This window comes from Delphinus delphis, chromosome 13 (genome assembly GCF_949987515.2).
Source record: "Delphinus delphis chromosome 13, mDelDel1.2, whole genome shotgun sequence".
Taxonomy (NCBI): Eukaryota; Metazoa; Chordata; class Mammalia; order Artiodactyla; family Delphinidae; genus Delphinus; species Delphinus delphis.
The window spans coordinates 17,710,472-17,736,709 of NC_082695.1; the positions used below are offsets into that span (position 1 = coordinate 17,710,472).

The window sequence follows — 26,238 nt, forward strand, 5'->3', positions numbered from 1 at the left end:
TCCTGAGCGCTGTGGAAGGAGTGGGGGAATGGTGGTGTCCAGCTGCAGAGTCAAAGAAGGTTTTGTGAAGGACACAGGGAAAGCTGGGCTGGAGGACCGAGTGAAAAACAGACAGTGACGGACACCAGGTGAACCAAAAGATCAAACTGAATCTGCTGGGTCTTTGGATGTGACACACTAAAAGGGACCCAATGGCACCTGTGTAATATCCTGCCAAAGTGTTTAAGTGACTTCCAGCAGGAAGAAATGACCAGGCAAATCCAAATGGAAGGACATTCTGCCGGAACACTTCACAAATGTCAACATCCAGGACAAAAAAATAAGACTGGGGAACGGTTCCAGATTAAAGAGATTAGGAGACATGAAAATGGAAAGGGATGTATGGGTCCTGGATTGGATCCTGGACTTGAAAAACAAAGGACAGCAACAAATTATTGGGACAACAGGGAAAACTTTCATGTAGACAGTAACATTAGATAGGTAAGTGGAGGGCGTCAAAGCTCTATTTCTGGAGTGGGGCGATCCTATCACTGTATTATTCCCAGGAGGTTCTCATCTGAAAGAGTTAGAGGCAAAGCGGCATGAAGTTCAAGCCAAAACATCTCTCAAAAGGTTGAGCGAAGAAAAAACAAAAATTATACAAAAACACAAATAGAGAGAGAGGAAGCAAATGTGGTCAGATGCTAACAAGTGGTGGACCGAGGTGCAGGGTATGGGTGTTAATTGTATTATTTTTGCAACTTTTCTGAAATTTTTCAAACTGAAAAAAATAAACAAAATAAAAAACGGAATAAAAACTCTGGGAGGATTTTTAAGAAATTAAAGTTAAATTCTAATGAAATCAAAGTAAAACTAATTAAATTAAATTTTCAGTGAATTAAATTTAATCAAAATTTAAATTTTTAAAAATTTAAAAGAAATTTTCAAGAAAGAAAGAAAGGGAGGAAGGAAGGAGATATTAATTAAAAAATGAAAGAGTTTCTATTAATGCAAGAGTTCCTAACTCTGGGTGACATGTTCTTAGCAGGGGTGAGCCCAAGAGGGCAAACATTTGTTCTTGGGGGTGAAAATAATCTTACTCTTTCTATGTACAGGCAGACCTTGGAGATATTGGGGGTTCAATTCCGACCACCACGATAAAGCGAATATTGCAACAAAGCAAGTCACACACATTTTTTGGATTCCCAGCACATATAAAAGTTCCATTTACACTCTACTGTAGTCTATTAAGTGTGCGATAGCAGTATGTCTGAAAGAACAATGTGCGTACCTTAAATAAAAAATACTTTATTGCTAAAAAATGCTAATCATCACCTGAGCCTTCAGAGAGTCTTAATCTTTTTGCTAGTGGAGGGTTTGAAATATTGCAAGAATTAGCAAAATGTGACACAGACACGAAACAAGCAAATGCTGCTGGAAAAACGGCACCATTATAACTTGCTCGACACAGGTTGCCACAAAGCTTCAATTTGTAAAAAACAAACAAAAAATGCAATAAAGCAAAGTGCAATGAAACAAGGTATGCCTGTATAACGCACAGCTATATCTACAGTACCCAAACCGATATACAGTATATCTGTGATATTAACATTTCATAGGGGAGAAATTAGGGGCGGAAATGTCTAAAAGGGCTCCATGAGGAGGCTGGGATGAAAAAACGGTCTATGAATGGGTACTGGGGAGGTCTACAAATGCTCCCAAATTGTATAAAATAGATTTTTCCAGGGTGAAGGGCCATGGCTTTTGCCAGCTTCTCCAAGGGCTATATGGCCAGACGAAGGTGACAAACCATTGCATGGCTCTCCGTGCTACCCACACATTAAAACAGTCCCTCCCCAGGACACCAGCCAAGAGACGAGCAGGGAGGTCTAATCTGAGCAGGACAGGGGATCCCCACTCTGTGCAGAAGCCCCAGGGTTCGGAGCCCATTTCCTTGCCTGTAGCTGGGCGGCCGGCAGGTTGACATCGGCGATCATTTCCGTGCAGGGATGTTCCACCTGCAGGCGGGGATTCAGCTCCAAGAAGTGGAAGCTGCCATCCTGGCTGTAGAGGTATTCAACGGTCCCCGCACTCACGTAGCCCACGGTCTTGGCCAGGCGCACGGCACACTGCAGAGAGACGGAGGTGCGCGAGGGGCTTCCAGCGGTTTTCTCGGGGAAAACGTACTAGCTCCCTCACGAAAGGCAGGCTGAGGACCTGCTGTGTGTAAACTGCCTTGGGACCTCTGAGATCGTACTCTAGTAACCCCGTGTGAGGCTGAAATCATCTCCACGATGGGCCCCCCCACGCCAATTGGTCTCCTCTTGGACACCCACCCCACTTTGGCAACTTGGACTCTTGAGAGCTCTTGATGGTTCTGAGCTGAGATGCGTCCCCCCAAACTCCCCAGAGCCCACCTGTTCCATGATCTCGAACACGGCTGGCGTGGCAATGGTGGCCGGCGCCTCCTCTATGATCTTCTGATGCCTCCGCTGGATGGAACAGTCGCGCCCAAACAAGGACACGGCGTTCCCGTACTGGTCCGCCAGGAGCTGGACCTCCAGGTGATGGGCGTGCTGGGCCAGCTTCATGAGAAAGACTGGGGAGCCGGGGATCTCGCTCTGCACCTGGGGGGACGGCAGGGTGGCTGGCTCCTCCCTGGGGAAGCAGGACTGGAGCAGGAAGTTCTCCAAAGGGGGCGCAAAACGATGGCAGGGATGCCCGCGGTTTTGCCGATCTTTCAGTTTTACCCCCATCAAAGACATTACATTCTCGTGGTTTTTAAGTCAAATATGTGAAAATACATAACGCAGAAACTGAAATTCTCCTGCAACAACATCTCCTAAGGATAATATGCTGTTAAGAGTTGGGTACAAATTGGTTTTCTTCTATGCGTACAGAGAAAATGTTTCTTGAAACAAAAATAGAACCAAAACCCACTACTCTGTAGGCTTCTCTTCCTCCCACTTAATTCACTCTCTCAGCTAGCTCTCCTCGGTGGAACCTACAGACCGATTTACTCCATACTTTTAACAACTGACAGGCATTGTCTCATAGGCATGCTGTCCAGAGACCCTTAAAAATGAGGTAAAAATAAGTGTTCACATGGAATTATTTCTAAGACAAATTCTTTGTAAGAGCAAGTTGCAATAACACATGGGATGATCCCACCTATGTGAAAAATAATAAAACAGAATTATATGAAGGTCTATGTAAAAGTCTATACTACAGCAAAAGTACTGGAAAGAAACCCAGTGGCTAACAGGGGTTACATCTGAGAAGGGGCAAGGGGTTGAGAGGTGATGTTGCAAAAGGGACCTTTCCTTTTTTATTCGTAACGTATTACTGAATTGCCTGAATGTTGACACCGAGAATATTTTCATATTGCACTCATGTAATTAAAAAAAGGAAGCTTGGGGGAGGCTCTGCATGCAGTTGGGGAACAGGGGGGTATATGGGAACTCTGTCCTTTCCACTTAATTTTGCTGTGAATTAAAAACTACCCTAAAGAGTAAAGCCTGCTTTTTAAAAAAGAAAGAAAAAAGCTTTAAAATCTGTACAACCCCTAAGTGCAAGGTAGGATCCAGGACTGGATCCTGAAACAGAAAGGGGATATTAGTGGGGAGAAGTGGGGTGATTCAAATCAACTCTGGAGTTCACTTAATAGACATGGATTAATGAAATTAATCTCTTAGTTGTGACAATCATGGTACTGTTACAAAAGATGTTAACAATAGGGGAAAGGAGGTGAAGGGTAGATGGGGACTCTGTACTGCTGTTGCAACTTTCCCGAAAACATAAATTCTTCCCCCCAAAATACTCCCAAACCAGTACACCCCAATAGGGACATGTGGTAGTGAAACCACTACTTTATATAATACTCACACATGGCCCACAGCTGTATAAACGGTAAACCTTTAGAGAACGCAATTTACTGGTATGTATTTGTCAGTGCATGTAAAGTACATGCTATTTAACTAAATCCTTCTTCCCCCTTTCTTACGGTCTTTACCCAAGAAAATAATTCAGAAGAAGAAAAAAAAGCTAAATATTATTTATAGTATTAACTACCATATTATACTAGAGTGGAACTGTGCATAATAATGAAAGCAAGCTTCACATTTCACGAAAAAGGAAACGTTTGATAAATGAGACAATGGCCACATAGGGAGTGCTGTGCAATCGTCAGAATAACTCTAAGGACTGGACAGGGTAAAACTGTTTATGATCCACAATTTGAAATTTTTTAAACGTAGAACAAAATATTGTGTAGGCCAAAGACAACTCTTTAAAATATACATGTGAATATTTTGTAATAACCTATAAGAGGAAAGAATGTGAAAAAGAAGAGATATGTATGTATAACTGAATCACTTCGCTGTACACCTGAAACATCGTACATCACTATACTTCAATAAAAAACTAAAAATTTAAAAAATAAAATAAATTAAATATACACGTGAGCAAGGTCTACAAGAAAGCCTAGAAATATTAAAATAGTTGGGTTCAGAACCGGAAGATTTCCGGTATAAATTTTTATAAACATTGCCAACAATGGGCATAACGGGTTTTTCTTTAATCTATAGTTAGGTGACATTTTAAAAAATTTTTTAATTGAAGTATAGTTGATTTACTCTATCATGTATGTTTCAAGTGTACAGCACAGCAATTCAGTGTTTTTTGTGTTTTTAATTTTATTTTTGGCTGCATTGGGTCTTCGTTGATGCGCACAGACTTTCTCTAGCTGTGGCGAGCGGGGGCTACTCGTTGTGGTGCGCGGGCTTCTCATTGCGGTGACCTCTATTGTTCTGGAGCACGGGCTCTAGGTGCACGGGCTTCAGTAGTTGTGGCGCACAGGCTTAGTTGCTCCGCGGCATTTGGGATCTTCCCGGACCAGGGCTTGAACCCGTGTCCCCTGCATTGGCAGGTGGATTCTTAACCACTGTGCCACCAGAGAAGCCCAACTCAGTTTTATATATACATTTTTTTCTTTTTCAGATTCTTTTCCCTTATAGGTTATTACATAATATTAAGTATAGTTCCCATGCTATACAGTAGGCCCTTGTTGGTTATCTATTTTATACGTAGTAGTGTGTATATGTTAATCGCAGGCTCCGAATTTATCCCTTCCCCCACCCCCTGCGTATAATGTTTTAAAAGTGGAAAACCAGCTACAAATAAGTAAATATACGATTCGTTCAGACAATAAAAATCAATTGTCTAGAAATGTTAGAAATACTGAAACTGCTAAAATGTACAAACTAGCCCATCTCTCGATAGACAAATATTGACACAAACAGATATTCTCACAAACAGATACCTCTGAAATCCTTTAGAGACACACCGGTTCATAGACTCAAACCATCTTAAGGAAACAGTGTACAGATCAACAAAAACCTCGGACTTCTGCGAGTCAAAATGTATACATTTGTTTTGCAACACAACACAGCAATATTGCAGCTCCCGCAAGTGTCCTCTTAATTGTGACACAGTAATGTTAGTGGAAAGAATCTGGTGGCCACCAACTGAATAAACACAATTCCCAAAGACACATGGAAAAATACGCAGCGCGAACAGCTCACTTGTCTGAAAAGTATTGGGAAGTCCTCAGCAGTCTCCACCTTCCGGATGCCTTTCCCTCCACCGCCTTCAGAAGCTTTGATCATCAAGGGAAAACCAATTTTTTCTGCTGCCTGGGGGCAAAGGACAAACAGACCACTTTAGAGGTTTCCGCTGCTACCAGGATGATGAGAAGGTTCTGGCATCTGACCCCCCCAGGAGTGTTTACCTCCAAGCCCTCATCGACATCTTTCACGCAACCATCGTTGTAAATGTACTCTGGGACGCTGATCCTTTGCCCCTGCTGCAGACTATCTTCTGTCCACTCCACCGTCAGACCTGGAGGGTCACAAAGAAAACGGAATCTTCCCCAAAAGAGCATAGACATGACACAGAAACACAGGGCCTCTTCCCACCAAAGCCACTCTAGACCTGGCCTCTGGACCAGCAGAATTCAGACACAGCCCTTCAGCTTCCTGCAGTGGATTTTAATTTCCTTAAGGACTGACTCAACCCTGAATGGGAAACCAAGCTTAAGAAAATTCAGACTGAGTCTACTAAGAACAGCCATATTAACCTGAATCCAAAAAAATCCCAACTCCAGCTCTACCCTACGGAGTCATTCGTATGTGAATCATTACTTTCCAAAACCCTGTGAAGATTAAAAAACAAAAACAGAAACAAACTTTTCATTCTAAATTTAAAATTCAATCTTTGGAGGAAAAAAATCAAACTGAATAAGAAACTCTTGAGACGTTTTTCCTGTTTATTTTTTTAATTTATCCTAGAAATTCCACTTTTAGGAATTTATCCTAAGGACGTGATTAAAATGAACATAGAGAGTTAGGTACAGGACTATCAAAGCTTTTAATATTTTCAAAATTAGAAAAAAATTCGTCGGAAACAACCTAAATGTATAGCTATAGAGGATTGTTAAGTCAATTACGGTACATCTGTATAATATAGTCCTATGCAGGCATTTTAAATGTTGTAAAGTGTATTTACTGACATAGAAAGATTAGTGAGAAAAAACAAGTCACAAACTATTAAATGTAAGAACTCTGGTTTTTTAAAGGATGTGCCTAGAAAAAAGGCTGGAACAATATAACAAATGATCAAAACCGGGTCAGTCGATTATAAAGGATTTCTATTTCTTCTTCTGTACTTCTCCTAGTTTCTAAGTTGTCTACAATGACATAGGACCATTTTCATGATCATTTAAAAATTTTTTAATGAAAGAATTAAAAAACTATACTCCTGTCACCCCCTCTGCTCACATTAGCAAGATTGGGCCCAGGAGTTCCCCCGACGTGAGGTTCAGGGTCCCTTACCGCTTCCGCTCCAGGGCAGCGTTGGGATCTGCAGCGTCTGGGCCACGATGGTGGAGGCGATCTTGTCTCCCACTGCCCACATGGCCTCGCTGGGAGGGCCTGAGGGATTGGGGCAAAGGGGAAGGCAGACTCAAGTCAGCCACAAGGCCCTGGAAGCCAGGTGCCAACCAGGTGCACAAAGAAAAGTCCCCAAGTCCCAGCTTCCAAGGATTTAACATCAAGTTGGGGAAGAAAAAATCTATTAGTCTGCTACTTTACCAGTCAACTTTCAATACATGTGGATTGTAAACATGATTTACAACCTAAGCTCTGTGGCCTATACAAAGTTCACTAGCAAAAAGCTAGACCAAGGGGGCAAGCCGGCACCTCAAAACACTAGACCACGCAAACTTTTTCTATAACGAGCCATAAGCAATACATAAATGAATGGGCAGGGCCGTGTTTCAATAAAACTTTATTTACAAAAGCAGGCAGTAGACCAGATTTGGCCTGGGCTGTAGTTGGCTGGCTCTGGGGCTGGATCATCAATCTCCAGAATTAAACATGAGAGATAATGAGAGTCCCATGTGACAGCCAATCAGAGGTCGCGGACAAAGAATACATCAGCGAGCACAGGCCACCAGGCAGACCCTTAGGTGAATATCAGGTATTGACTTAGCACCAAGCTGCTTTATATGCGAGTCTGGGCTGTGGGCCCAGAGATAAGGAGCAGCGATAGGGATTTATTGGGGATGGTAAATGATTCCCATCACACGTAACAGATAGTGTAACTGAGCAAAGTTTACAAAGTTCAAATCCAAATCCTGAAACAAACAGATGCCATAGACAATAAGTATCATTTTACCTAATAAGGAGTAGAGATGATAGGCTCTGGTCCCAAGGGGTGAGGGCATTCCAAAGGTCTGAGAACAGCCCAAGAAAAGGTGTGGCCTTATCAGAAAGGTTTCCAAACCTAGTTAGAAATCTGAACATGACTGGTATCTCAGTGCCAACAGGAACACCAGCAGAGGGTTCTGCTTGCCCGGCATTATTCTGCTGTGGTAACCATGGTAATGGCTCCTATTTCCCTGGGCTGGCCGACCTATCCACGTGACCTCCCACCCCTGGATTCATTTGCTCCTGACCATGGAAGTGTGATGTGGGGATATCAAACTGGTCCCCTCCTTACAGGGCTGTATTAAAGAGAATCTGACCCACCGAGCATCCCATCAACACCCCAATTCCCACGCATCTGATGGAGGCGCACTCTACCTAAGAAAGCAATCTCGTGCTTGTGCAGGAGCTCCGGAAGTTTGGGGTTTTCAGAAGCATGGCCCCAGCCAGCCCACACCGCCTGCAAACACAAAGAGGCATGAACAAAGGTCTTTCTTCAAGAACCCGCCTCCCATCACACCCCAGAAGCTCTTTGCTGGGTCACATCAGCCCGGGATTTCAGGGTCTCCTAGGACCCAGCTCCTTCATCCCTTCCAAACTGTGGAATCAGGTTGCTCCAGAGCTCAGGGCATCACCCCCGCCGTGGGTAGACTGGGGTGTCCCATCTGACTTACCTGCACGGGGATCCTCTTGGCAATGTCCACAATCAGCTCCACGTTGGCATAATTGTTGTTGTTGGGCCCTCCTGGGACGGGGACGTACTGATCTGCCATCTTGATATACTCTGGGATTAAACAGGAGAGAAAAGAAAAGAAGGGCTGGGCTTCCTTGGTGGCGCAATGGTTAAGAGTCCACTTGCTGATGCAGGGGACACGGGTTCGTGCCCCGGTCCGGGAGGATCCCACATGCCGTGGAGTGGCTGGGCCCGTGAGCCATGGCCGCTGAGCCTGCGCGTCCGGAACCTGTGCTCCGCAACGGGAGAGGCCACAACAGTGAGAGGCCCGCGTACCCCAAAACAACAAAACAAAACAAAAAAAACAACACATAACAAAATTTACCATCTAATCATTTTTGAAGTGTACAGCTCAGTACTGTCGAGTATTCACATTGTTGTGAAACACATCTCCAGAACTTTTTCATCTCACGCATCTCAAACTCGATACCCATAAAATGACAATTCCCCCTCCCCCTCCCCGAAGCCCCTGGCAACCACCATTCTACTTTCTGTCTCTATGAATCTGACTACTCTTGGTGCCCCATATAAGTGGAATCATAGAGTATTTGACTGGCTTATTTCACTGAGCATAATATCCTCAAGGTTCATCCCTGCTGTAACATGAGACAGGATTTCCTTCCTTTTCAAAGCTGAATACAATACAATGTTTTGATTTAAAAATATTCATGTTCTTTAAAACCAGAATCCCACTTCTAGAAATACGTTCTAAGAAAACACTCATCAACGAGGCCAAAGACTGATGTAAGAGGGTGTTCACGGGGCAGTGTTTTGAACTGTGAAAAGCTAGACTCAATCAAAAGTCGGGAGTTGGTACATCTGTACTATGAAATTCTTGAAGACCTGAAAAGAAATGATGTCGAACTTTATGTGCAGACTTGGAAAGAAACTCGAGAGCCATGCTTCCTTCCGGGCCCGCCGGCCTCTGATGCTTACCCAACACGTTGTGCTGGCGACTGGAGAGGTCCCAGAGATTATAAAGCAAGAAGTCAGACCATGACCCTCTCCTCACTGAATTTTACTATCATGTTGGAGAAGATAAACAAGAGACAGACATGATAACTACAGGGTGTGAACAGCACCGGGGCTCTCTGACAGCGCTGCCCAGGAGGACTATGAGACCCAAGTCGTGCGTGGAGGGGTGGAGACCTGCTGTACAAAGAGCTTCGGGGAAGCACTGCCAGCAGAAGGTCCAGAACATTCCAAGTCTCTGCAACAGGAAAGAGCGAGGCCAAAACTGACGAGGCCAGTGTGACTGGGGCCCAGGGATGGATGTCTAGAGGCGGGAGATGGGGGTCCAGGAGGCCAGCAGTGGCCAAGTCATGTGGGCCTTAATTGGCCTGAGTGAGGTTCTGGAATTTTAGCCTGAGCACGATGGGAGACCCGACAGCCTAAGGCTGTGGACTCAGCCCAGTGTTTCAATCCCACCTGCATCACATACTGGTTGCATGACCCCGGGCAAGTGAGTTACACGCTCATGCCTCGATTTTCTCATCTGTAAAATGGGGCTAACAAGGAAACCTGTCCTCACTGTAGTGAGCAAAAAGGAGGCCACGTCTGTGCAGAGCAGAGCCAAGGGCCTGAACTCTGGGGAGGCTCGGGGGGCTGAGGTAGCTGTTGCTGGACACAGGAGGGGGCTGATGGGACCTGAGCTGTGTTTTTAAAAGATCTGTTTGGCTGCTGTGTGCAGGGTCTGTAAAGGGATACAATTGTTCAGGGAAAAAAGCAAATTGTCCAATAGTTATTAACAGAATGATCAATGGTAATAGACATGGAGAGGTAAAGAAATAGAAAAATGAAGGAATGATTGAAAAACAGTACATACAAGTGCAAGAAGAAAACATATGGAGGAAGAAACACCAACCTACTGTAACGTTTCTCAAAGGCGAGATTTCCGCTTTGCATGTTAACCATTTGCATTTTTATAAGACATATGGGTCACTCTTGTTGTCAGCAGAAATTTTAATTAAATAAAGAAAGGGGAAACAAATACGAGCTCAGGAGAGGTCCCCTGCGATGCTGTTTGGGGTCCAGGATGGACTTGGCCCAGGTGGGGTGAAGGAGGTGAGCGCAGGTAAGGACGTGGGGACGTGGCAGAGGGGAAGAAAGTCAGGGCCCAAGTATCAATACCTGCGTTGGCTTTGAGGTCCTCGGGGGTTACCAAGACTACAAACCGGATGGCCCGCTCATTTCGGAACATCTCATAGGCCCACCTGCGGATGGAGCGCATGCATTTCACGGCGGCGATACCATTGTTGGCGATGAGCACCTGGACAGGGGAAAACGAGGGAGGGGCCAGAGTTGCACAGCTACCTGTGCTGGAGGCCGAGTGCTGCCCCAGGGTTCATCTCACCTCTGTGAGCCTCCCACGGCCCCTCTTCGTAGTTCTATGGCACTCAGCCCAGCACAGAGCAGGTACTTAAAGTCTGCTGGATGCATGAACGGATGACCCAATGGATGGATGGTTGAATGCATGATGGGAGGATGGATGACCAGGTGGATGGACGGATGGATTAATGAGTGTTGATTCCTCTGTTTGGCACCATCACGTTCATGTAACATTTTTTGAGCGTTTAGTATGTACCAAGCTACAGTACAGTGTATTTCACCGGCACCATTTCATTTCAACCTCACAACAGCCCTTTGAAAGAGGTTGTATTTGTATCACTATTTGGGGTTAAAGACATTAAAACCCAGAGGAGTTAAGGCACCTGCCCAAGATCAAACAGCTAGTAAGTGGCAGCGCTGGCACTGGTGGGCCCTCCACAGCATGACCTATGCTCTGAACTGTCCTGGTGACTGCTTCTGTGTCCAGAAGGTTAAAGGTCCCAGATTTGGGAAGGAAGAAAAAAAGTGAGGCTGGCTGTCCCCAGCAACAGAGGGGTCCTAGTTTCAGTTCTCACTGTGTTGTGAACTTGCTGTGTGGCCTTAGGCAGATCCCTTCCCACTCTGTGCTTCATCTTCATACGAGGAGCTCAGACTGGTAAACCTCCTGGTTTGGTCTCTATAAAACCAAGCTCTAGTTTTCTTGTTAAAAAAAAAAAAAATTAGGTGTATAGGTTCAAAGCTCCAACTTCTGTACCAAGTCCATAATTTTAAGGTCCTTCCATCTCTGACTAATCTTCATGATGGCCCTGAAGGACAAGTCCCACTGGAGATTTGGGATGTGATCGCCTCTATTTTACAGAAGGGAATGCGAGCCCAGACATCACATCCCGCGAGTGGCCACCGTAGTTTTTGCGTTCCTTATCGCCTTTCAAAAATGCCTCCCATGAGTGATGACAGAACGGCTGGGCTATGCTTCCTCAACCTAATTATCAGATCAAGGCTTTGGGGCGGGTCGGGTGGGGGTCGTGTGGGTGTGTGCATTTTCAGCCAGGGAGACTGGTGGCAGCCAGGTTGGGGAACCTATATGAGTCTCTGTGGCTCAATGCTGTACTTAGGATGCTGGGGTGAGGGCATGGGCTCTGGTTTCAAATTCCAGCTCCGCCACTGATTAGCTGTGAGACCCAGGCAAGCCGCTTCCCCTGTCTGGGCCTCAGTTTCCTCATCTGTAAAGTAATACCCACTGACAACGCTGTGGGGATGGTTCAATGAGACACAACAATGTAAGCAGTTAACAGGATGCCTGGCCCAGAGGAGACCCTCAATCAATGGTAGCTGGCGCCATTGTTGTTGTTGTTATCATTATTATTACCACCCTCAAATAAAATGGAAAAGCAAAAGGCCTTTCAGTCAAACTGAGCTGGGTTCAAGTCCTGACTTCAGCACTTACTACCTACGTGACTTTGGACAACCAATGTCAGATCCCTGAGCTCTAGCTTCTCCGTGAATACGACGGGAATGATCAAACAGCACGAGGTCAGGGCCTTTACCAGCTAGAACAGGAAACAGTGTGAAAAGCCTTCACAAACCACCAATTTTAGCTGTTTCCTTCCATCCCTGTCATTCTAGTATCTGGGTCTGCTCTCCTGTAAGGAGCTATACCCCTCGAGAGGGCAGGGCTGGGTTTTAGGCTCCCCTCCTAGAAACCCAGAAAGCAGCCCCCTGCACGAAGGGTCTTTGCCTCCCCACCCTTCTCAGAGGCCCCAGTCTCCTCCTCTGTGACATGGGGTCACGCACCTGTCACTTAAGCTGTCGTGAGGGTGAAAAGCTGATGAACCCCAGCGCCCAGCCCTTTGCAAGTGCTCACAAAGGGGCAGGACTTTTTCTCTGCAGCCTGAGGCTGGTTGGCCCACCTCACCCCACACCGAGTGCCGGGATCCCATCTGTACCTTCTCGATGACCCGATCCCCCCCAAAGCGCACGACGAACTCGGCAGGGGAAGCCACGGTAAAGTCTCTGTGCAGGTCCGGCTTCTTCTGTTCTCGGCCTCTTCTCGCCAGGTGGAGTCCGGACATGCTGGGCCTGCCAGGGAACAGGACTGACCCGTGAGCAAGCAGGTCTGGGATGCCCGGGGAGGGGGTCGGGCACCCGGCAGCTATGAAATGCACATCCACAGAGAAGCCAAAGCCCACCAGACCCCAGCTGCGTTGCAGTCCCTCTCCAGGGAGCCTGAAACACTTTACTAGGAAACTCGAGAGGTCAGATCACAAATGAAGTAGGAATGACCCCCTGACCTGCTCCAAGCTGCACGATCACATTTTTCATCTTAGAGTCATTCTTACTTTATATGCCCATAATTTAGGAGCTCAAATAATACAAAAAAGCTTAGAACAGGGGTGCAAGTTTATGATCGGGGAAGTTCCCACATTCTAATACTTTACACTTGTTCAACAGTTTGTATCTTTCATGTGCTTTTCTGTACGTGTATATCAAATTTTTTGAAAAAACTGAAAACAAAAAAATGTATAACAAATAGAGGGTCCTTGCCCCATCCCCCTCTAGAACCCCACCCCAGAGGAAATCACGTTTGACTCTTTCTGGCGTTTACACATCTCCACGGTTCTGAACAATGTGTGTACATTATCTCGTGAGTCATCCATTTAAGACACCATCCATCTATGAACTTATCTTGACAGATGTGGAATTAGTGCTCTTAAGCAGCCATCCCATCTGCTCCCCTTTCCCCAACCTCTCAATACAGGTATACTGCAATTTGGTAAATTCAGTATTTGGTGTTTTATGAGTCTGGGATCATTATTCACAGGTGAGGGGCTGTGGTATACCAGATGTTCCTTTTTTTTTTTTCCTGTAGTGATTTTTTTTCCTTGGCTTGGTTTTCCTTGCATCTGTTGCTAATTCATCTCACTCCTCAGCCTCTTAGTACACATAAGATAATTGATCAGTTCCATTGTTTTCCATGGACCACATCATTCCTGAAGGCCTCGACTCTCCTTTCATCCAGACGCTGTTCTCTAAACCCCTAGGCAACCATCAACTGGGACTTCCCTTCACTGGCATCCTTAGGATTCCCTTTGCATTTCCTTGGGGTTTGATCCTGAATGAGGGACCACATGGCTCCCTCTTTCTTGATGGACTCCCATGTTTTCCTGGGGTATATCTGCCAGTAGTTTCATCCAGTTAAAAAGATGGTACAATAGCAGGACACATGACAATAATGCCCCCAACATGCCTGTCTTAGCCTGGCTGCATAGGGTTCCCTTGCCACTATCACCTCGGAGACTCCTTTTGGCTCTCTCGGATCCCTTTTTTCTGTCCTCCGTGTCTTGCTCCTCTTTGCTTTACTCTCTTGTTTCAATGGAAGACATCCTTCAGTAGCTTTCTAAGAAAAGGTGTTCAGGGGAGTAAACGTTTTGTGGCCTTGCATGTTCTAAAACTGTCTTCCTCTGCCATCACATTGGACCCGATCATTTGGCTGTGCATGGAATTCTAAGAGGGAAAACCTTCTCCTTTAGAATTTTGGGAGCCTTATGTCACTGTTGTTGTGGCTTCCAAGAATGCTAGAACCAGAGCCATGATGATCCTTGATCCTTTTGTAGGTGACCTGTTTTTCATAACCAGAAGCTTATAGGATCTTCTCTTTGCCCCAGTATTCTACAATTTTAGGGGATGATTTTAGTGATGCGCTGAGGTGTGTGCCTACTTCCATCAGTAAGGCTGGGAAGCTGTCAGGCTCCTTCAATCTAGAAACTGAGGTCTGGGAATTTATCTTCAAATATGTCCTTGGTGGGCTTCCCTGGTGGCGCAGTGGTTGAGACTCTGCCTGCCAATGCAGACGACACGGGTTCGTGCCCCGGTCCGGGAAGATCCCACATGCCGCAGAGCGGCTAAGCCCATGAGCCATGGCCGCTGAGGCTGCGCATCCGGAGCCTGTGCTCCGCAATGGGAGAGGCCACAACAGTGAGAAGCCCGCATACCGGAAAAAAAAAAAAAAAATGTCCTTGGTGACTTCCCTGCCTTTTTTCTCCATTCTCTCCTATTACCTGGATGTTGAAATTCCTGGACTGCCCACTAGTTTATGTATTTTTCCCCTCTCCTATTTTCTCTCTCTTTTCTTCTACCTTCTGGGCGATTCCCTCAGTCTTATCTCCTAACTGTTCAGTGGAGTCTTTAACATCTAAGAGCTTGGTTTTGGTCTGTCAATATCCCCTTTTCTATACATCCTGTTCCTATGTGTATAATATCCTCCCTGCCCCCGATGAGGGTATTTATGATAGCTTCTCCAAGTTCTCTTCTCCTGATGTGGTTTCTGTGTCTCCCACGTTTCCTGTGTCCCCTTTGTTGGTATGTTTGGGGCCTGCCTTCCATCTCAGAAACTGCACCCAAATGTTTCATAAGCTGTGGTTGCTTCCTCATGACCAAGAGCAGGAACTAGAGGGCTGATGAGAAGTACTGAGCATGTGCTGGGGTCACTAGACCCTGACCTCAATGCAGGGTGATCTGGGAGGACTGTGTGTTGGGGAACCCCAAGTATTTTTAGAGTCATCCTCCCTGGCTGGTCCAATTCCCCCAGTAAGGAAAAGTTTTGGGGTCTTCTGCCTGGAGGATAAAGGTTGGCCAGGAGCCTAGGGACCAGGGGGAAGTGGGAGAAGTGTTGGGACAGGTCTGGGGGGCAGGGCAGCTTTCAGGATTCAGCACGCACACAGCACCCATCCTCCGGTTTGGGCTCCATAGTGCCCATCGGTCTCCAGCCCAAAGACCCTCTGCCTTTCCCTCTCCAGAGATCAAACCGCCTGCCTGCTACTGGGGTGGAAGTGGGAAGCTCCCAGCCACCTGGAGCAGATGAGGGGTCTGGGATTCTTTCACCCAATCCTTCTCATGTAGATGCTCCCAGACGCGGAGGCACCCAATGTTGCCAATCCCTGCGCCTTCTGGGGTACAGGTTCTCAGCTTCCCTCACTGCTGCCTTACGGCTCAGCCACCTTGGTTCTGCTCAGCCAGTGGCTGCTTGTTCTTCTGCTTTTCTGGCTTCCAAAATGTTGCTGCTAACTTCCCTCCTGTTCTTCCAGGACCTGATGGGTTTCCAGCTCTTTAAGAAAATCTCTGTTGGGCTTCCCTGGTGGCGCAGTGGTTGGGAGTCCACCTGCCGATGCAGGGGACACGGGTTCATGCCCCAGTCCGGGAAGATCCCACATGCCGCAGAGCGGCTGGGCCCATGAGCCATGGTCGCTGAGCCTGTGCTCCGCCACGGAAGAGGCCGCGACAGTGAGAGGCCCGCGTATGGAAAAAAAAAAAAAAAAAAAAAAAAGAAAATCTCTGCTGTCATTTGGTGGGGTTTTCACAGGTGCAGGATCAGGCATTCAGCCCACTCTCTCAACCCGGAAATGGGCTATTCAAGCAGGGAGATAGCCACCTGCCAAGCCACCTGCCAGGCATTAAGTTAGAGGTTCGCCATCCAGGGGTGCATCCAGCAACTGTGTCACCAGGCATTTTGGGAGGCTGGGGCTGAGTGGGTTTGGGGGCCAAAAGTTTTGGTGAAGAACTGATAGACCCGGGACTTCCCTGGTGGTCCAGTGGCTAAGACTCTGTGCTCCCAATGCAGGGGGCCTGGGTTCGATCCCTAGTCAGGGAACTAGATCCCACATGCTGCAACTAGGAGTTCGCATCCTGCAACAAAAGATCCCACACGCAGCAACGAAGATCCCACGTGCCGCAACTAAGACCCGGTGCAGCCAAATAAATAAATAAATATTTGAAAAAAAAAAAAGAACTGATAGACCCTAAGGAACACTGCCAGCACGTCACCGGGAAAAGCAAAGCTGGAAGCCAATAAGCCACTTTGGGGAGAGAAAGCCCAGTTTACAGATGGGCAAACTGAGGTCCCGTCAGGCAAAGGGAATCACCCAGCAAGTCAGCGGGACTGGGGCTCTTTCCATCACACCAGGAAATGTTGGGTGTGGGCATTTTCTGTTGTATAAAGTCTATCCATGCAGGACAGTTCCCCGTGGGAAAAGCCTCTACAAACCTGCAGTCTGTCCCCCTCACCCCTGCCCCAACCCAAGCCCTGCCTATCAGAAACGAAAAAACGGACTTGTTGGCCGGGAAACAAAACCAGAAATGAATGACAGAAACCGATAATGATGCTATGCCACCACAGGATTTGTATTTTCAATTAAGACTGTCTCCGTTCAACAAGGCTTATGCATGTTGTCCAAAAGAACAAACAAATGAACAAATGATTTCCGGCCCCTGAACTGGCCTTCCTGCCTCCCACAAACTGCAAGCAGCTTTTCTTCTAAAACCTCCTAGGACTGAACTGCTGAAACGAAACAGGACTTAGCAAAGGACTCTGAAGGTCAATATGATCTTACAAATATGAACAGTGCTTTCATCATAATTACATTCCATTAACCAACAAGCAGTTCAGTTTGTTTTTAAGAACTTTCTTTCTTTCTTTTTTTTTTTTTTTTGCGGTACGCGGGCCTTTCACTGTTGTGGTCTCTCCCGCTGCGGAGCGCAGGCTCCAGACGCACAGGCTCAGCGGCATGTGGGATCTTCCCGGACCGGGGCACGAACCCGTGTCCCCTGCAACGGCAGGCGGACTCTCAACCACTGCGCCACCAGGGAAGCCCAAAAACTTTACTTTCTTTATTTCTTTAGAAAACAGGCATTCGGCCTGAGGGCCATCGTTTGCAGACCCCTGATCTAGGGAAACAGATACCAAAATGTTAACAGCAGCTTTCTCAAAGTGGTTGAATTATGGGTGGTTTCTGTTTTCTCCTCTTTGCCTATCTTTGTTAAATCTTCTGCCACGATATATTATTTTCAGTCAGAAGAAAAAGCTATTAACTTTGTAATAGGGACGCTGAAAGCCATGGTCATTTTGGTATCCATTCGGTAAGGCACTCAGTATCTTCCACTGTAAAATGAGGATAATAACATGTACCTCATTGGATTGCGAGGATTAAATAAGCTCATATCAATACATAGAAAGTAAAAGATGGCATCTGGCACACGGTAAACTCTATATTATTTCAATGCAGTGATTCCAGGAGGATCAGGGGCTACTGATCTCCCAATCTAACCAAGAACGGCATCAGGCCACTCCTCTGCCCATGGCCTCCTCCCCAACCATCCACCCTCCCCACTCTGTCCATGGTCTTCCCCAACTGGCTGGCTTGATCCTGTGGCTTCAGAAAGTCTGAGACATCCCACTTTTATACACAGAACATTAAAACTCAGCAATCTGACCTAAAGAGCAACAAAGAAAAACTCAACCATTAGACAAACACCATTCTGTGGCCTGGGAAAAACCATTCACGGCGCCATTTTGACTTCAAAACTGGTGACACAGCCCCTCCACCAGAAGGGTCCCAAACCCATCCCAGCAAAGCACACGGGTGAACACACAATGCTGGTGTGGCTTTGCTTCGGTGGGGCCAGCCTGAGGCTAGTGGCTATTTTTATCTGTTTTTGATGAAGTTGGAGGCCAATCAACATTGGCTCTGGGGGACTGACCTTTGGCTGGTATTCGTTCCAAGGCAAGTGTGGAGGCTGAAATATTCCACGGTGACTTTGGAAGTGGCTTCAGGTGCGGTCAACTACACAACAGAGCTGTCAGCCAAACACCCAACACCATGAGCTGCCCAGGCATGAGACCAGGCAGGACTGCACTGGGAAGGAAGGAATAAACATCCTCAAATGTCACCATATATTGGGCACAGGGGGGCTCCTCCCTGAATCCCCACAGCCTTATGCAGGGGAGACCATCATCTCCTGCTCACGATGAAGAAACGGAGGCTCAGAGAGGCCCACTGACCTCAAGTCACACAGCTGGCAAGTGGCAGAGCTGGGCTTCCAATCCAATTCTATCTGACCCCCGGGATCTAATTTCAAGGCACAAAGCTATCTGAGATAAATGGAAGTAACTCTATGGTCTGGACTTTCAAAAACAAGCACTTAACATTTGAGAGACAATATGGTAATCCGGGGTTCTCAACTGGGTGCAACTTTGCTCCCTTGGGGACGCACAGCACTGTCTGCAGCCATTTTTGGTCATCACAGAGTGGAGTGTACTCCTGGCATCTAGTGGATAAAAAGCCTGGATGCCACTCAACACCCTGCAGAGCCCAGGACAGCCCTCAACAAAGAATTACAGGGCCCCAAATGTGAACAGTGCCACAAGTGAGAAAGCCCAGTAGACTAGAACCGTCCTCCCAGGCTTTGAATCCAAAATCTACTACTTATGACCTGTGTAATCTTGGGAAAGTTGCTTCAATATTCTGTGCCTTGCCTCCCTGATAGGATGTAAATATTTATAATATGAATAGGATCTGCCGCCTAGAGCGTGTGTCCAGGGTTCACCGCCGGGCCCGGCCTGCAGGAAAGAGCTTTAGCTGAGGTGCCTCTCTGCATGGGAGCCAGTATAAAAGCCCCAGTGTGAGGCCACCAGGCTAAGGCTCTGGCATTAACCAGCTCTTAAATCCCTTACCCTACCATTTCTTTCATAAAACAGGGATGGTCACTGCTCTGAGCTGATGCCCTGATGGAAGTAAAGGCCTTACTATCATCACCCAGCAAGTAAGCAAGAAAGGACATTGCATAGCCCAGGAAAGGTCGATAGCTTTGAACTCATCTTTGGACCCCCAGATAAGTGGACGCTTGGAAATTTCTCAGGCCAACTGCCCCCTCGGTGCCTCCAGAGATGGCCACTTTGGCTGGGCCAGGGGTCAGCAAACTAGGGCCCAAGGGCCAAATAATCCAGTCTGTCACCTGCTTGTGTACCTCCCACAAACTAATAAAGGTTTTTACATTTTTGAATGGTTGAAAAAGAAGCGTACCTTGTGACACGTGCAAATTATATGAAATTCAACTTTCAGTGTCTGTAAATCATGACTGGAATACACTCAGGCCCATTCAATTACACATTGCCTGTGGGAGCTGGGGCAGTAAAAGACAGGGCTGAGTAGCTGTGACAGAGACCATACTGTCACAATGCCGAAAAGATTGATTATTTGGCCCTTTATGAAAAGTTTGCAGGGCTCCCCTGGTGGCGCAGTGGTTGAGAGTCCGCCTGCCGATGCAGGGGACGCGGGTTCGTGCCCTGGTCCGGGAAGATCCCACATGCCGCTGAGCGGCTGGGCCCGTGAGCCATGGGCGCTGGGCCTGCGCGTCTGGAGCCTGTGCTCCGCAACGGGAGAGGCTACAACAGTGAGAGGCCCACGTACCGCAAAAAAAAAAAAAAAAAAAAACTTTGCAGACTTTGGTTTTTCAAAAGCCCCTCAGGAAATTCTAATGTGCATGACATAGGAGTGAGACTACCCACAGATCAACAACCAACATTTCAACATGGGCAGCGGGCCTCGGTCCTGAGCAGGATTCCCTCGGCAGTGACATCATAACGGGATATTGTGGGGCTCACTGAAGACCAGACTCTTCTGCCTTCCGGTCCTCAACTTTATTTCATCCCAACAGAGACTCAAGTCTCTTCTTGAGATGTCCTCCAACCACTCCGACCCACATTCACTTCTCTGTTCTCTGAACTCTGGCCCTGTTTGCACACCAAGGAATGCTGGCCAGCACTTGGGACCTTGCCTGCCTATTATTTCTGGTTCCTTAGTAGATGGTCCAGGCCTCCAGGACAGGATCCCAAATGCGTCTTAACTGCATAGGCCTCTTTTGCAACAGAATTCTGTCATCACTGTTATCAGTTGTGCAAATGTTTGTGCTGACTTAGGACCGCACCCACGGCCCTGAGTGCTAGGCATAAGAACCCCTGGAAAGGCCAATTAGAATCAGCCCCATTGATAGAGGAGGAAACCGGGGTTCAAAGGGTTGACGGCACTTTTCAAGGCTACAGAGCTCAGCGGCAGAGTGCAGCTGTCTATCTTCATCTTTTTAGCGACTTTAAGCTAAGAGAGGAGCCATACAGTGACCCAATAAAGCATCTTCCTATTATTATATATACAGTGGTCACATGGTCTGAACTTGCCGGGACAATTCCAATTTCGTGCAAGTTCATTCTTTTGGATTACAGTGGTTTGTGTCGGGGCTTCCCTGGTGGCGCAGCAGTTAAGAATCCGCCTACCCATGCAGGGGACATGGGTTCAAGCCCGGCCCAGGAAGACCCCACATGCCGCAGAGCAACTAAGCCCGCGAGCCACAACTACTGAGCCCACGCACCACAACTACTGAAGCCCATGCATCTAGAGACTGTTCTCTGCAACAGAAGAGAAGCCACCGCAATGAGAAGCCCACGCACCACAACGAAGAGTAGCCTCCCCTCACCGCAACTAGAGAAAGCCCGCATGCGACAACAAAGACCCAATGCAGCCAAAAATAAATAAATAAAAATAAATTTTAAAAAATAAAAATAAAAAATAAAGTGGTTTGTGAAAGCTATTCTTTTGGATTAAAGTGTACAATTAAGTGTGATTCAAGAGTTATAGGTTAAACTTTTTGTGCTAATAGTTTTATAGATCAGAAAAAAGGTATCCTTTGTAGACCACGTGGCCTGCTTTCGTTCCGGTAAGACTTGAGGGTTTTGGCCAGATGGGTTAGATCAAGGCTCCAAATGTGGAAGGAATGTGACTACCATGCTCCACAAAAAACTCAGCGCACAAGAATGACTCTGATTCAAATCTGGGACCCCTATCCTTCTGTGGGCCCTTTGCTCAGACATGCTCTGAGCACTCCAAGGAGGGTGCCCCTGAAGGCTCTGTTAGTCTCCTCTGCGGAAAAAACAAAAAAACTGGAGGGTCAGCCTCCCTCCTGGTGGGCTGGCCACACATCTGGATCTCTTGCCCTCTCTGAACCCTGCATCCGAGAAACTAAACAACCACTGAGGCCCTTCTGGCTCTAAGAGGCTTCACTTCCCTGGCACGCTCACCAGCCACAGTAACTAGTTACCAGTCGAGTCCTTTAGTCTTCTGACTAGTCCAACATTAGGAAGGGCTTATATTTGGAAAGAGTCTATTCAAGCACATTATGCATTAAAACCTGGCTGCCCATGAAGAGCCCTTTGGGCAAGAGCCTGAGCGGAATCCCCGTTACGCTATCACCAGCACTGACATCCTCAGTTTCCTCATCTGTAAAATGGAGATGACAGCACCCACTGAGTGTCCCATGGTGCTGTTGTAAACTTGGCATGAGATCACACGTACAAAGTGTTCAGCCTGGCATCCTGAAAGCACCCCATGAAGGGTAGCAGTTAATTACTGTTGCTCCCATGGGCCTTGAATTTGAATTACTAAGAAAACACCTGCTTCCCCCATTAGATCAAGAGTTCCTAGGGACTTCCCTGGTGGTCCAGTGGTTAAGACTCCATGCTCCCAACGCAGGGGGCCCAGGTTCGATCCCTGGTCGGGGAACTAAGATCCCACATGCCACAACTAGAGAGGCCCGCGCGCTGCAAAAACGAGCCCAAAAGCCACAAAAAAGAGCCCACAAGCTGCAACAAAGACCCAGCGCAGCCAAAATAAATAAATTTAAAAAAAAAGAAAAAGAAAAAAGAGTTCCTAAAAGGCAGAGGTCATGTTTCCCAAACAGTTTTGTGTCCCTTCCTGGATCCAGATGCAGGCCTTACACTCAGGAGATAGTCAGGTAATGTTTATGGACCAGATGGATACATCCTGGGAAAAGAACAAAGGATAGGGAGAGGCTTAGCTACAAGGCTGTTCTTCACTGTGTTAGTTATAATAACAAAAAGGGAGAAAGAGCCCAAATATCCACTCTCTGTAGGAGACTGTTTATAAATTTTAAAGTGTATCCATTTAAAGGAACACTATGGACCCCTAGAATGCACCATGCGGAACAAGCGTCGGCAAATGATTTCTGTAAAGGACCAGACAGTAAATACTTCAGGTGTTGGAGTCCATTCAGTCTCTATTCCACTACTAAATACTGCCCTTGAAGCACAAAAGCAGCCACAGACGATACATAACGTGGCTATGTTTCAGTAAAACCTTATTTGTAGACATTGAAATCTGAACTTCATGTAATTTTCACATCTCACTAAATAGTAGCCTTCTTGTGAATTTTTTCAACTGTCCTTTTTCTTTTCTTTTTTTTTTTTTTTCCGCCGTGCCGCGCTGCTTGCAGGATCTTAGTTCCCTGACCAGGAATTGAACCCAGGCCGCCACAGTGAAAGCATGCTAACTGCTGGACCGCCAGGGAATTCCCTGATTTTTTTTTTCAACCATTTAAAAGTTAAAAACTGGGACTTCCCTGGTGGCGCAGTGGTTAAGAATCCACCCGCCAATGCAGCGGACACGGGTTCAATCCCTAGTCCGGGAAGATCCCCCATGCCGTGGAGCAGCTAAGCCCCTGCGCCCAACTACCGAGCCTGCGTTCTAGAGTCCGCGAGCCACAACTACTGAGCCTGCGCGCCTAGAGCCCGTGCTCCGCAACAAAGATAAGCCGCCGCAATGCGAAGCCCGTGCACCACAATGAAGAGTAGCTCCACTCGCAGCAACTAGAGAGAAAAACCTGCGCGAAGCAACAAAGACCCAGCACAGCCAAAAAACATATAAATAAGTAAGTAAGTAAGTTACAAACTATTCTTTGCTCGCAGGCCACACAAAAACAGGCTGTGGGCCACAGTGAGCTGAGTCCACTGGTAGACTACTTAATGCCCAGTGAAAGAGCAAGTTACAATATAGGGTTCTGTATGATTCGAGTTCATAAATTAAAGCACACCTGCACCAAAAATAAAAAAAGGCTGAAAGACTATAGAGCAGCTGTTAATAAAGATCAAATGGAGGGGAGGTGTATGGGTGAGTTTGTTCTTCCTTTTTGCTTATCTATAATTTTCTGAATTTTCAACAACAAACACATTTAGCATCACTTTGGTAACCTTAAAAAATGCAATAAAATGAAGACAAAAAAAAAAAAAGAAATGAAATGAAGCAGGTGGTGCTAAGAAGGGCTCAGGCACAGAAATGCCTACACTTAAACTGCTCAGAAAATAACCGTAAGTGGGATGCCTGCCCAAGGGTACGTGGATTCGCCCCGGGCTTCACGATCACCAGGCTTCAAAACGACCTGCCATCAGGCAACCATCACCTTTATCGAGGCTAAGGGGAGGAGGAGGGGGAAAGCGTGGGCCCAGCCAGCCAGCCAACCTTGAGGCACCTGTGCGCTCCCGAGAGCCCTTCTCCAATCAACATCTCTGCCAAATCTGGCAACCACCTGCACCGTCAAGACCAGCTAGAGTTTGTGAGGCAGGCTCCATCTCCCCAGCTGCCAAACTGAAGCCGGCCTTTCTTCGGCTGGGGGCGGGAAGTGGGGGGTGGGAGGGACCCTGCAGGAGTTTATAAAAAGATAACTTGCTGTACACCTGAAACTAACACAACATTGTAAGTCAATTATCCCCCAATAAAATTTCTTTTAAAAAAAGATAACAACGGTCATCAAAGTTGAAGTCTTACTTACTTTACTTTGCGATCGGGGAAACAGACCTTGCCCTTGGCGGGACTCATGTTGACCCTCCCGCCGCCCACCAGGCTCCTGCTCGGATACACAGCATGCACCCCCTACCCCTGTGAGGCAGACCCCTGTCCCGGGGCCCAGCCAGGTAGCGACAGGGAGGCGGAAGCGCGGTCGTAGAGCGCCTCGGGCCGGGCGGCGCACCACCCTGCAGAAGCCCAACTCGGCGCGGATCTTCCTCCATCCCGAAAGGCGTCCTGACCTCCTGTGTCCGGGGCAGACGCGCCCGCCCAGGCCCCGCCCCGACCAAGCGGACCCCGCCTCCCTAGAGGTCCCGCCCCCTGACCGAGCCCCGCCTCCTGTCCCGGGACAGGACACGGACCCCGCCATCTCCCACACCGGGTCCCGCCTCCCCCCCACCCCGCCCCGGACCAGCCAGTAGCGCAGCCTCCGCTGACCTTGGGCGCCGGGAGAGTGTGGCCCGAGACTTTAAGAAACCTCTTGGCTCCCCAGCTCCCCGGACTGGAGTAGAACAATTCCAGGATGGCATCCCCCCCTACAGACTGGCAGCTGGGAAAAACTTGCAAGCAATTCACATGCTGGAATACGCACACAATAGGGAAGTAGTGGAAAATATGGGTTATTTAAAATGTGAGTCAGACGTCACCACGGTGCCTGGTAAAAGCCCCCGCAGTCAACTTTTGGCTTCCAATTTCCGGTTTTTGCTTATTCTTTCACCTATACTTCCAGGGACGTGTCTGCTCCATGCCTCCCCTCCCCTCAGTGAGCTTCTACAACACACTTGGAACCACCTGGGTCCCCAGCTAAAATAAGGGCCTCCAAGACAGGAAAGACGCAGATGCCCTGTGACCCTAAGTAAGTTTCCTTCTGATAAGGTATTTACCTCTTCTGATAAGGTATTTGCCTCTGTCTCATTTAATCGTGGCAGCAATCCTACTGTTTTATTTCCGTAATACAGATAAGGAAAGAAGACGCAGAGATGTCTATCGCCCAAGGTGCCACAGCTGGCGACTTGAACCCAGGCAATCTGATTCCAGTTAGAATGAGTGAATGAATGAACTTGGCTTCTCCAAGTAGTTATAATAAATAAAAAAGGCCCGACACACTGCCTAGCAAGCATTGCAATAGTAGTAAATGTAGCTTATGTGGATAGCAAACCCGAAAAATTAGAAATAAAATAAATGCAAAGGAATTCTCTTCTAAAGGCACAGCTAGGGCCACACGTCCAGGGGGCGCCATCCAGGCGGCCACAAAGTGAACAGTAACCTTTCCCTGCAGTCGTGTAAGCAGCCTTGCCTGACGGCACTGGTTAGCTGGTTAGTCCTCTAACTATACATTCAACAACATTTCAACAATAATTTTAAAATATATATATTCAATATCTTGTAATAATCTATAACGGAAAAAATATGGAAAAGAGTATATGTATATGTATAACTGAATCACTTTGCTGTACACCTGAAACTAACATAATATTGTAAATCAACTATACTTCAACAACAACAAAAAATTTTTTTCATAAATAAAATAGATGAACAAAATTCTTAGTTCTTCAGAGTTTCCAGAAGCTTCTTCATGGCTTTATCTTTTTTTTTTTTTTTTTTGCGGTATGCAGGCCTCTCACTGTTGTGGCCTCTCCCGTTGCGGGGCACAGGCTCCGGACGCGCAGGCTCAGCGGCCATGGCTCACGGGCCCAGCCGCTCCGCGGCATGTGGGATCTTCCCGGACCGGGGCACGAACCCGTGTCCCCTGCATCGGCAGGTGGACTCTCAACCACGGCACCACCAGGGAAGCTCTTCATGGCTTTATCTTTAGTCCCTCCAAAAAAAAAAAAAAACCTGCCGTAGGCTGATTTTTTTTTTTTTTTTAAGTTTCAAATAAAAACCCCAAAGTACTCATGACCCAAATGGCCCACACTTCCACGTAACCACCTCAAAACAGGAAAAACAATTAAAATCAGAAAATGAAGGTATT

General features: G+C 47.1%; 1 protein-coding gene across 6 annotated transcripts in view; it reads right to left on the reverse strand.

The window, feature by feature from the left end:
• Nucleotides 1-26,238, reverse strand: part of ACACB (acetyl-CoA carboxylase beta) — a 119,267-nt gene that overhangs the window by 64,522 nt on the left and 28,507 nt on the right. For 4 of the 6 annotated variants that reach the window (XM_060028231.1, XM_060028232.1, XM_060028233.1 and 1 more), the window contains 9 exons: nucleotides 12,750-12,882; nucleotides 10,606-10,744; nucleotides 8,417-8,526; nucleotides 8,121-8,202; nucleotides 6,870-6,968; nucleotides 5,768-5,877; nucleotides 5,562-5,672; nucleotides 2,397-2,606; nucleotides 1,938-2,108 (listed from right to left, as the gene is read on the reverse strand). In XM_060028231.1, coding sequence (XP_059884214.1) covers nucleotides 1,938-2,108; nucleotides 2,397-2,606; nucleotides 5,562-5,672; nucleotides 5,768-5,877; nucleotides 6,870-6,968; nucleotides 8,121-8,202; nucleotides 8,417-8,526; nucleotides 10,606-10,744; nucleotides 12,750-12,882 — 1,165 coding nt within the window. Of the gene's footprint in view, nucleotides 1-1,937; nucleotides 2,109-2,396; nucleotides 2,607-5,561; nucleotides 5,673-5,767; nucleotides 5,878-6,869; nucleotides 6,969-8,120; nucleotides 8,203-8,416; nucleotides 8,527-10,605; nucleotides 10,745-12,749; nucleotides 12,883-18,336; nucleotides 18,492-24,249; nucleotides 24,500-26,238 lie in introns of those variants that run through there. The other 2 variants (XM_060028236.1, XM_060028234.1) reach the window with 2 other exon arrangements.